This window comes from Monopterus albus, unplaced genomic scaffold (assembly GCF_001952655.1).
Source record: "Monopterus albus unplaced genomic scaffold, M_albus_1.0 scaffold28.1, whole genome shotgun sequence".
In the NCBI taxonomy this organism is placed as follows: Eukaryota; Metazoa; Chordata; class Actinopteri; order Synbranchiformes; family Synbranchidae; genus Monopterus; species Monopterus albus.
This window is the reverse complement of record NW_018127908.1, coordinates 192,122-204,687: the sequence shown is the minus strand read 5'-3', so window position 1 is coordinate 204,687 and position 12,566 is coordinate 192,122. Positions and strand designations below refer to the sequence as shown.

The 12,566-nt window shown below is 39.1% G+C and overlaps 1 protein-coding gene across 6 annotated transcripts in view; it reads right to left on the bottom strand.

Moving 5' to 3' along the window:
* The window catches only part of gpc5c (glypican 5c), a 96,993-nt gene that overhangs the window by 57,405 nt on the left and 27,022 nt on the right, over positions 1–12,566 (bottom strand). For all 6 annotated transcript variants that reach the window (XM_020595907.1, XM_020595902.1, XM_020595903.1 and 3 more), the window contains one exon: positions 981–1,144. In XM_020595907.1, the coding sequence (XP_020451563.1) occupies positions 981–1,144 (164 nt within the window). The remainder of the gene's footprint in view (positions 1–980; positions 1,145–12,566) is intronic.

The following is a 12,566-nucleotide window of genomic DNA, read 5'->3' as shown; positions in this document are numbered from 1 at the left end:
AGAAAAAGGAACCAAAAGGATGACATAAGATGGCATGTAGGTAGGGGGGAGAAAAGAAGACAATGATTAATCATGCACATGCACTGGCCACACCACAAATAAATCAATAACCATTTCTCCCCATGCCACATCAAACAATCAAAACAGGTAAACAAACACACCAAAAAACATCTGCACCTGCACAGAGTAAGTTTTTCAGAATGTTTACACCCAGTTTCTCCTATTAAAACAAAAAATAAATGTTCTACTGTACAATGTTTGATATTTTTCAGCAGCACACTATTCTCCCTTTACTGCATTGGGTACTGCTATGACTCTGAAGTGGTCAGCACTCGGGTCAGGGTTGGCAGGAGGCAGGGAGCTGGATTTTACTGCCATGAATGGCGGTGGCAGTGCCAGGCCAGATCTGTCAGCTAGGCTGGCATCAGTATAGTAATTCATGGTCTGGGACAAGGTCAGGCGGGCAACGCTGAAAGTGCGTGTCTGTGTGTACATTTTTGTGTGTGGTGCTATTTAGGCTGAGACCAGCTGGCGGGTAGCGTTGGTGGTATGGCCGTCTGGGTAAACAGGAAATTGTTGGTCCGTCAAGATTAATCTTACCAACTCTCCCCTTTCCCTGGCACGTCACAGCCAGCTGTTGTGGGCATGGGGTGGCTGCCTCAGAGGCCAGGTGGAGGGCATGCACTTCAGTGCCAGGCACTACATTTACAATATGTGTGGGCGTATCCATCCAACCGGATGAAGAAAGTGAGGGGTGATGGCAAATGAGTTGATATAGGCTGACCTCAAACTATGTCATATAAACTTGTTCATTGAAATTGACTTTCCATTTAGCTGGCTAGTTAGCAGTATACAGTAACTCATTAACCAGCATTAAAAAAAGAACTGTAGCTGAAATTTGTCAGAAAAACATATTTTAAACAGGCAGTAGTAAACTTTTGAATCTGACTGAATTAATCAAGTTTATTGCTTTGTCTTACCTCCTCAAATGAGCAAACTGCCCTAGTAGCTGTTCTGGTAGAGGTTGAGAGGAGGCAGCAGATGGAAGAGGAGAAGATGAGGTCACATTAGAGGTTGTGACCTCTGGGCTAGCAGACTGCTTGCCTGTGGGTTCCCCAGTAGACAGGCCACACACCTTGTCCACCTGTGTGGGGAATAGAGAAAACACACACACACACACCTGTTAAACTAGGAAAACAAACAACAGCAGGGGTGGAGCTGTAGGGTGGCTTCCATAAAACCACCCACTGACCGCTGCAAGATTAAATGCATACAAAAACATAAATAAATAATTATCCAAGGGGAGCAGAGTGACACTGATGGTTTCAAACAAAAGAGTGCCGGCATTTCACCTGATTGATTGCAAAGTGGAGAGAGAAGAAGAACTATGGAAAGAGAAGTTCAGAGTAACAGAATGCACAAGAAAACAGTGGGCATGAAGTGAGGTATGTGATGAAAAAACATGGTGTCATGAGTCAGTTATTGCCAGGAGGGCTGACAGTAAATGTAAAAAAAAACTGCATTACCTCATGGAGGTAAATGCATGTGCACATGGTTGGCAATGATGGCAAGCACCTCCAGTGGGCTATTCGAACAAGCAGTGGATAAGAGAAGACAGTGGGGTCATGGCAATAAAAGGACGTGTGCTTCAAACAAAGAAGTAAAATCAATGACATCTCATTGGCCTAAAAGCTGCTGGACAGCATTATTAAATGGTCCTCAATTAGCCAGAGAGACAGAGTGTAATGGTTCTGGCACACTGGACTGAAGATCTCCTTACACTGATCAATGTACATATCACTAGAGCATCATTCTACGATGCGGGGGCTTCCACCAAGATTACGTAATGTTTATCAGCAAATGAAAATGAAGCCTTATATTAAGACCTGTTGGGAATTATTCATCTTCATTAAAGGAAGGTGGCCACCTGTTTTCATACACACAGTAAAGCACACCAAGACTGTTTCCAGAACATATGGATGATCCCTTTACTTCCTTGACTAAGAATAGTTTTTATTATTTGCCCTCCACACAATTTTAAAATTCCTTTTCCAAAATCCAACCCATCCCCTTGGATAAGTGACGCAAAGCAAATAACAATATAACAGGTAAACTTAAAACATCAAAATATATCAAAGTAACAATAACAAAGCAGCCAGTAACATAGATTTTTCAGTTATTTATATATTTTATTATTTTCTTCCCTGTTTTGAATTATGACTGAATGATGGAAATGCAATTTGAAGAACTGTAACTTTTAAGTCTTTTCCTGGTACACAATAGAGATGTTTAAAAACTAGCACACCCAGAGCCCAAAGTACAATACAATGACTTATAATAATCAAAGGTCAGGCTTCATAAAGTCAGTACCAGTCTGTTAATAATACAGAGATCAGCTCCAACACAAATACTGAAGATAGGTTCTAGATACATGGTTTCCCTCATATGTTTAAATTCACTGTTGCAGGCATCTGAGAGGCCTGAAATGATGGAATACACAAACAAATACATAAACTTCATTCATGAGGAACTGGCAAGCATGTGTCTTTAAATGGTTGGTTGAAGGGTCATGTCCACATCCTGGAAAGAATTTATGCAAGTAAGAAGCAGCTGAAATATGTGTTAACAGTCACAAAAGGTGTTTTGCCAGCCTGCTAAAAATACACTTTCCCTCTGGGATGAGGCAGGCTGCTCATCTCAAGTGCCTTATAAATGGAGGTTTTCACATAACAGCCAGCTAATCCTGAGCAGTGGCAATGTCAGTGTCACAAGAGTCCAAGAAGAGATACCTTCTAGCAGCATAAGCAACAAGCTGAACCTTTTTCTTCTTCACTGCACTGCTTGCTAGCCTTTCTTGCTTACTTTTTTTCTGCTCTTAGAACCTCTCTTGAGACAGACACTGGGCACGGGGAAAGGTTGTTTTATTGCATTAACCTTAACTCCCTCTAGAGCCATAAAACATGCTCACATGTGGTAGAGCAGCTCATAGCCACACATGCACATGCAAACATGCCCTGCATCCCCACCCCCTGTACCCACCACACATGCACTACACTGTGGCAGCGACAAAAGATAGAACATAACAACTGTTTTGTCCATGTAGCCTGTCAACGCACTAAGCCGAATGCTCTTTGCATGAGCTGTGGTGCTTCTGCAGACAGTTACTGTTTAATTCATTTGCATACCATCTGCACAACATTTATTAGCACCTACTAAATTTTAAACCTGGTAAATGGATTGTTTTATGAATCAAAGTTTGCTAGTCGGAGTTTCTGAACAAGAGCAATGGCAAACAGGGATATATTGTTTTGCTGATTAGCTTTTAACAGTGGTCAGGCCACAATTATCAACTCTGGCAGTAGTGTTTGTAGCGACAAAATAATACAGTAAATCACAGTTAGTCTCGAGGAGTAGCAAAGCTATAAATGCCATGGCTGATTCATTTTACCTTGCAAACTTAATTAAACCTGTTTATAAAGTAAATGTATAACTACTTGAAATATGTGGCCAGGATTGCAGTTGCCACTGATGTGAATCACATGCCTGTTTCTTATTTAGATAGATTACATTTCTATATAATACCTTCCTTCAAAAAAACATATTCCAGGCAACATGACATCCTGTCCAGCCATTGTTTGGGAAGTCTACAGTACCATGCTTGTGGAAGAGGGAGTGTGTGTTTGTATGAAAGTGGTGAAGCTGGCAGACTGTGCAGCAGACAGGTGTGCAAGGGCCAAGCAAAGCCAAGACCAGTCTGTAACAACAGCTACTGTTTTTTATTCGGGAAATGACAATATAATGACATCTTCATCAAGTGAAACATCAAAAAAGGAAACTCACAAGAGGAGACAGACTAACAACAAAAGAAGAGAACAGACGAGCCCTTCACTCTGCTAAATGCACCTCAACAAACACTCATAATAACACACCTGTTGCAGTACAAAGAAAATCATTAAAACTTCATTGGAAAGTAGTGATAAAATGAGTTTAAAGAGTTTAAAAGTTCAAGAAAATATGAAGTAGTCTTTTTTTTTAAGATTAACCTTGAAAACATTTATGACACATTTCAAGAGATGAAAGATGAAAATTTTAATTCAGTATATTAAAACAACTAAAAAAATATCAACGCTAAAGGTTATTTTTTTTCTCTGCAGCAGTGATTAATAGAGGATTAAGACAGGTTCTAAAACCATTGGTGTGACCTTTTCAGCAAAGCAGTCTAAAGTGTTAAATCTAGTGTCATTTCTCACCCGCCTCTATATGACACTTTGCTATTCTCACGGGCAAAAATGTAAACATCCGTGTAAAATATGAACATCAAGAGGAGGTCACTCACAGTTCTGTTTGTGCTACACCACCAAACCACAGAGAAGAGGCTAAAAAATGCATTACTTCTAAAAAGGCCAGGGTGGCATTCCAGAAAGCAAGTTCAGCAAACTCTGAACTTAACCCTGAGCTGTGAGTTGACTAACCCTGAGATGGGAAACAGTTTCCAGGTCCAGAAGAGCCGATCAGAGTCAGTATAATTACTGTAACTCCAATGTGATTCTCACAGAGTGCTGATTATTAAAATCATTATTAGAATCAATTGAGCTCCCATGCTATGATTCACCATGGCAAAGAGCAGAGCTGCCATTTTAATCCAGTGGACATACAAATAATTGTGTGACATTAATGCACATTTATCTTAAAAGAAAACACTTTTTATTCAGTGGTCCACTCATCATCATGATAAAGTGCTGAAATCCTGTTGTCCATTACATTAATCTGTTAAATATATTTATTCAGCTGTAACCTAGTGGGGACAAAATGCTGCTCGCAGCAGAAGATGAAATCAATCAGGTAAGACGCAAGTTAATTTATAGACCTCTGACTGTAACCTCAGTCTGACCCAGTAATTATATTTTGGTGATTTGCAGCTGGAAAAGCATCAAGTACATTTTTATACATCTACTATACATTTAAAAAACCATGCATAATTGTGTTTAATGAACATTTTTAAACAGTCATTGAAATGGTGCTAAAGATGTTAAGCTTAGATGCATATAAAAATTTACTTTTAAAATGTGTTTAGTCCAGTTCTTTAATGTTAATGTCTTTAAAGCAGCACTATAATCATCCTCACTCACAAATATGCACACGATCTCTAGAATGACTACAAGAATTTACCAGGTGCAACCAAGAACAACAACTTGGCGGAACTGACTGAGTCAGAGTCAGTGTTAGAAAGACAAAGTGTAGATTTCATTATTTAAATGGGAGTAGAGATTGCTGTCTTTTGCTGACGACTAACTGAGAAAAAGTCAGGGTTTGTTAAAGAAAACCTGCCAAGGAGCTGGTTTGATTCACAAAAAGTGATCAGTGACACAAATCATTCTTATGCCTGGCTAAGGGTCCTCTTGAGAAATGGACAGGTTAGATGGGATGACCACACACTGCAATCCTGAGAGTCAATCAAATGACAGGTTGATTAACGACACGGGTCAGAAAGCAGCCATAAATTAATTATTTCCCAACTTGACGCAAGAATAAAAATCCCATTTGGGCTCAGCATGAGTGCTTGGTTTTGAGCATGTACAGTATGTGTGTGTGACCACCTGTTTGTCCTTGTAAATATAATTTCTGCTATTTTCTGAAGCACTCCTAAGGACAAAGACTGTTGGAGTGAGAACACTTTAGGGAATTACAAGTCCTCTAGTCTACATACATGACATGCCCAATGAAATTTGATTTCTTCTGCTGCAGGGAGAAGACATCAGTGTTTTTATAACTATGGGGTGTAAAAACCGGCTAGAGTTTGTTTTGTACATCAAAGAGAACAGTCAGTCTATTACAAAGGTGCACATAGGATATATTTTCATGTATTTATCTCCTAATTAATGTGTGTGTTTTATGCACATATCATCCTGAAGCAAGAGAGTATAAGAGGAGTGCAGCAGGAGAGTAAGCTCCAAGCTGACCAAACCCAGGGCCATCCCTCCTCTAAGGGAGTATTGGCTTACAGATAGCAGTGGTGGTCTTGTCTTCCTAGTTTATTTATCAAGGGATTACCCCAGTAAAGCCAAGGGAACTTTCTCAGCCCCCTGTCACCCCAGGTGCATTGCACTGTGGGAAGAACAGGGCTTGTTCGGTCAGTGAAGACCCCGTCCTCCATCTGTCCATAGTGTGTGATAAATGTGCACACAGCCTAGTCATCTAATGCTACTGCCTGTTTAATTCTACTATATTTGTCAACTCTGGCAGAGTGAACAACAGCTAAATGCACTTTCTAATAGAGCCAAGTAATTCTTACCATCGGCAACAAAGGTATATAATTCTTTCCTCTACAGCTGTTGGCCTTGGCTCTCGGGTTGAGCAGAGGATACTGTAGCTGTTTTGTGTGGTGAAAAAAAAAGCAGTCACATACTGAGACTGTGTTATATTAACAGTTCCTGACCTTAGCTACAACAATATCCACTTTCTGATCAGTCATTAGGGACTGTACTCATTTATCAAGTATCATAGGAAGGAATGGTCAAAATGGGACATCATTTCAGAGAATTACAAACAACTGGTTCTTTGGAATTAATCCCTGGAATTCATTGGAGGCTTATTGCACTGTCTCAGTATGAAAGTATGAAAATGTGTGCAAAAGCGTCCACTTTCTCTCTTCCGTATGAAAAGAAGCTCAGATCTGTAAATTGTCTGTTTTCATTCATAACCCTGTCAATGCTCTTGGGAGTGCTGCTTACATCCATTATCCAAACCACACTGTCATCGCTAGATATTGGACACTCTGAAACCACGGTTTTTCTCATAACCATGACATACTCACTTACCAACAAAAATCTGGAAATAAAATTATCTTCCCATAACTGACAATTCTGAACTGTTCTCAATGATAGAAGTCAAAAGTGCCAACAGTGCTGTCCTCCTGGTTAGGTTTACATACATGATGTACTATCAACATTGTCAGATGACGCGTACCAGACAGGCTCCTGTTCAGTACCATGTTAGACATCCTTTGGAATGGGACTTTCATTCAATATGGATGTTTCTATGTGGTTATGTAGGCAAAAGTGAGCAAATGAGAGTGTAGTGTAAAGGAAAGAGAGTCAGTCACTAACTAGTGGAGGAAAAACATAAGGGAAAAACCAAAATCAGTGGCTAAATAATGCCGTGTAGAGGGAATGCCACTGGCTCACATACAATACTGGTGGTCTCTATATTCCACTTCACAGGAAGATCCTTTTTACTTTGGCATCATGGTTGTTTATATTGCATTCGCCAAAGAAAACCCACGATATCAATTTTATTTCAAATGACTCGAGCTGTTGCTGTCAAGTAGCATGAATATTGTATTTAAACACGTAACCTTTTCCATCCCTAATTACAACAGATACTGTATATGAATAGAAAGGGAAAGCAGAAGAGGGGTTTCCATTTCTCTTTTCACCGAGTGCCATTTTCATCTTGTTAAAACAAGAAAACCTTCTGTTTCAGGAGTGATATACAGCAACTGTCTCAAACATATCTACTTGTGTCCCACCAGCGTAACTTGTTGACGACCAATACTGGATACTATGTGTGACACTTTGTTATCATAATATACTGCCACTGAAAAAAGCCATAGGCTATACACTATATAGCAGAGATCCAGCAAGATAAACTTTTTCCCTTTACGTACAGTATGCATTAAGGTGACTACTTGAATTTCGCAGGGCCAACAGTAGTATTGGTGGAGGCCTTGAGGTTAAGGAAGCAGGCTTGTGACTGGACAATTGCCAGTTCAAACCCAGGACCATCTGGGAAAATCTGGGTGGGTTAGTATCTCTCCTCTCTCAGCAACACTGTTAGGCTTTGTTTTATATTTAACCACACACAGAGACAGCTGTCATTTTCAAGGTGCTGAGTTTAATCAGACCTGGTCATCCTACAACAGTAAACTTTTGTTCTTCATTAATGGGACAGATAGCGAGGTAACTAGAGTATGTAGTATTTCAACAAAATAACATGACTGGGTCTACAAAGAAAACGTAAAGTGGTTTTGCGTGGAGCAGGCAGAGATTCTATCAAATGCTGATTATCTACAATGGCAGGGTTGCATTGCAAATCACAAAGATTGCTGTGTCTACAGACTTATTTAGATAAACTACATAAGAGATACGTCTCTAATATATATAGCTGTCTCAGAATGAGATGTTTGCTGTGTAAGATTAATTTATGCTGTCTGTGTAAAGATGGTGCTCTATGACTGGGCATGGATGATGGTGAACAAAAAAAGATGACTAGCCCAAAGAAAAAAGGTGCTTGTCTGGGGTTTTTTTCAAGCCAAGATTTCATTCTTTTACACTGGGATGATGTATGGGTAGTGCTGAAAGTGATTTTAGTCTATGTGGTAATCTGGCATATGAAAATAAACAACATAACGGCCGATGCCTTTTTAAAGTTTTATTGGCAGCAGCCATGGAATGGTTCAACATTTTGAGACTTCAACAAAAGGCATTTAATGAAAAATGGACTGATCATTAAGCCCAATACAAAGTCAGTACTCAAACCTTTATATAAAGAGTAAGATATTTTAAGTTGTATCAGCATGTTATGTAATGCGTGGCACAATTGTGTACGCTCTGTAATTGTAACTAAATTCACAAAGTAATAATCTTATGAAGATGTAAAAATCAGTTTCACCAGTAATGTTGCAGTTAAAAAAAAAACATGACCAGTAGTCAATGACTGAAAGTGAGTGAGACGGTAAGTCTAGTAACAGTTAGCTGATAATGTCCAGCTGAAACTGTAAACAACTGGAGTCATGCCAGCCCTCATTCTTTTTGTGTGTGTAAAGTAACACTTCAATTCTTTTGGTCAGGAAAGATTAAAGCCGGTGCCTTTAAGGAACACTTAATAAAGAAAAGTGGATCAAAGACGTATGTTGTCATACTCTATGAGGTGTGAAAAGCTAATAAAAAAAAGAAAGCAAGCATAAATTTGCAAGTTTGGATCAATCCTAAACATTAAGTATTCTGAAGATTTATTGAGGCTTCAAGACAAAATCTAAACTAGTCAGCCTATTTTAATGTAAAAACATTCAGCATATATAACACCCCCAGAAGCACTCACAAGCTAATTGTGAGAGATTTCCCCTTGGCTTCTACTAGAATAACAAAGTATGGATTATTTACAGCATTACTCTTCTCCCCTTGTTCTCCATTTCCATCTCGTTGGGTTTCTCTCCATTCTCTGTAAATCAGTATGTCCCCATCATTCTCTTTAGTCTTCAGTCTGCAGTCTCTGTCAATAAGTCCCTCTCCTTGTGTTTTTTCTCTTATATGAATGATGTCAGGCCTAATTAAAGAGACTCGGTCCCTCATATATCACCGGGAAAGTCCTTCAGATTCCAATCAGCAAAGAGGCCACTGAGTTTCTCTCTCCACATTTAGGCTTGTTTATCCAAAACCACTCAGAGATTATTTAAAAATGAGAGGCGCTTTGGCTTTTCCTTGTAAATATGGGTGTTACTCTGGAGTTTTGCCCATTGTTGTAAATAAATTTATCAGAATTATAGACAAAATGTGGTGAGATGTTTGAGAGGATGCAACTAGTGTTATACAATAGAGATGGAGGAAAAAGGGCAGAAAAAAAGAAACACAAAGGGCAAGGGAGTTCATCTTGTCTCCATCTGCGATACAGTGAGACATACAGGGCACAAGCAAAGAAAATAAGCGTGCGGAAAGTCCACATGTCCATTTGAAGCTTTCCACTGAACCAGCTATTACCACTAAAATCCTAACACAGATGCAGTGGGCATTTGTGTTAACTTCACAGCAGCAGCTGTGTGATATTAGCATATCAGCTAGCTCATGTTTAAACCCAAGTCAAAGTTCTTTATTGTCATTGTTATAAAACAACAAAACAGCTTGGCATCTTCAGATTGTAAAACACTAATTAATAAATACTAGAAAGTGCTAAAACACATTATAGATAACAATAAAAAATAAGGCACATCAGCTGGTGGTGTAGCATAATGATTAAAAAATGTTCTCAAACACAGTGGAACCCGGGCATCATGTGAGGCCATTTGTAATAGTAAGACATACACTACAAAATGGCCAGAGAGTAAAGGGTGACAGAGAGGAGGAAGGCAAAACATGGAAGATATGAAGCAGCGCTTACAAACAGTAAAAGGCCATGCAGTTAGGGGCACTGAGGACATTTTTAAAGACCACAGCAAGAACAAGTAAAGAAAGCCCCAAGGTGGTACATTTTAGTTGGGATGACATACAGTCAGGGCTGCAACAGCTCATCGATAAAATCAGTTACAGAAACAGAGTGCCAGAGCTGAGTCAGCATTTTTGCACTTCTGGTTCCCTCACCCTGAAGCTCACTCAGTTGCAATCTATTCTAACTAACTGACCCAGCCATGATCAATAGATCAGGTCACACTAAAAGCTAAGGAATTTGTAGATAAGGTAAGTGCAAAATCCAAGTACAATTTGGAAGCTGAGGTAGTGACGCTGAAGTCCTGGGACTGTGGTGTAGTTCATTTATGGACTAACAGTAACTTTTTACATCTGGCAATTGTATTTGGGCTTAAGCAATCATAAAAGTTATGCTCACCTGTGAAGTTTATCTTGCTGAACAAAATGTTTAAATGTCATAAACTGCTGTTTGTCACAAAACTTATTTTCTTCAATAAGTTTGTGCGAAACACTGACAAGCATTATTTACTCTTCCTTCTCTGAACATTTCATCAACTTATAAGCAACACTATCTGAAAACGTTGTGATGATAATTTAGGAAATTATGATTTCACCACTCCAAGTCATGGGTCACAGAGAAAAATAATATATTAAAAACCATGGTGTTGAGGGCTGCTGCATATAATCAGACTATTAAAGCAAGGCCAACACAGAGAGAGAACAGATGAGCAGGAAAGGATGAGTAAGGGTGGCTGAGAGTATGAGGCTGCACACACCATCATTAGCTAATGGACTGCTGAGTAAGTCAGTCATTCGGCTTGATGGTTAGACCCAGTGCCAAAGGCGCACACACCTTGGCAGAATGGTGGCCAACTCCAAATGCACTAACGGTCGATCTACACTTAACCAATTTTTTCTAACAGGTTCAAATATAAGATATGGAAAAGATAATGTTTTAAAAAAAGCATCTGTGGGGCCAATCCTTTTATACAAGGTGACCTCCAGAAATGTTGCCAGCAGCTGATGGCAAGTGCACCTCAAAATATTTGAACAACTTCCTGTCCTCCTATTCTTACCTTGTTGTTATTATAATATTGTTGATTTTTTAAATAACATTATATCATGTTAGTTCTAATATCATCTTTCACATCAGCACTTTTCTGACTGGCCCTATTACATAAGGTACAACATCTAAAATGTAAACTGAATTAACAGTAAAGTGAGACAATGAAAATTACATTATGCATCATTATGTAAAAACTGTAGAAATGATCTTCAGTTTTCTTGGTTTGTAAATGTTTTATTTTAAAGGAAGCCTAGAGACTGTCCATGTTTAATTTGAGATGAAACTGAAGTCAAGTGGTTGATATGAACAAAGTCTTCTGTTACTGTACTTTTACACTGCAAAATAAATATACATACATATAGTGATATAACAAAGTTTCTGAAATATATATTGACAATATTCGTTTTTGTTGAATCCGGTAAAAGAAATACCTAATCCATAAAGATAAGATCATCACATTAATGCAAAACAGCCATAAGGAAATTGTGCTTATTGAGGTACAGCATGACCCACAAACCACAGTATTAACGATATGGCAAAATATCTGATGGTAGGTATGGTAGCTATATATCAACATATGGCCCAATCTTGTGTTAACCTAAACCATGATGATAAAGGGTTATAATAAGGGGTTGCAGAGAATGGCACTGGGGTAAAATATGAAAGTGTGATAACAACAAAGGCTAGACTGAAAAAGAAAACAGCTTTTGCAATGTAAGCCACTGCAGTCTGTTGAGGTGCCACCGGGGTGAATGGAAACCTTCCAGTAATCCCACTGGCCCTTGTTTCCATTATCTAAAGGCTCAGGCTGCTATTATCATTCCTCCATAAGACTGTAATGAGAAGCTGAGGTAAAACCAACAAGTGAATAAGGTGACCTGCATATAAACTGCTCTAACATGGACCACTGGCACTATTTTCTCATAAGCATTCTGTAAAGCTCTGAGTGAATGGCTGAATGTGTGAGTGACTGACTGAGTCAGGGTGTGAACGAGTACATGCTCCTGTGCTCATCTTTAGCAAGTGGAAGACATCAAGTTATCCTCTAGGTTATATGAGCCATATCATTTTTATGGCCATGTCAATAAACAGGCTGTGGCCTCTCAAGCACAGCTAAATCTGGATGGAGGAACTCTAATATGAACTCAACAGGGCAGTATTCAGAGGAAGAAAAAAACTCACTAAATATTGGAGCTACAGTTTGCACTAGGGCTCAATAAGAGTAGCCACTTTTGCTGGATAATTTCCAGTTTTCACCTAATTGTGTCTAGTCAACATAATCCAGCCCCAGGCTCCCTGCAGTACCCATAACCACTTCCTTT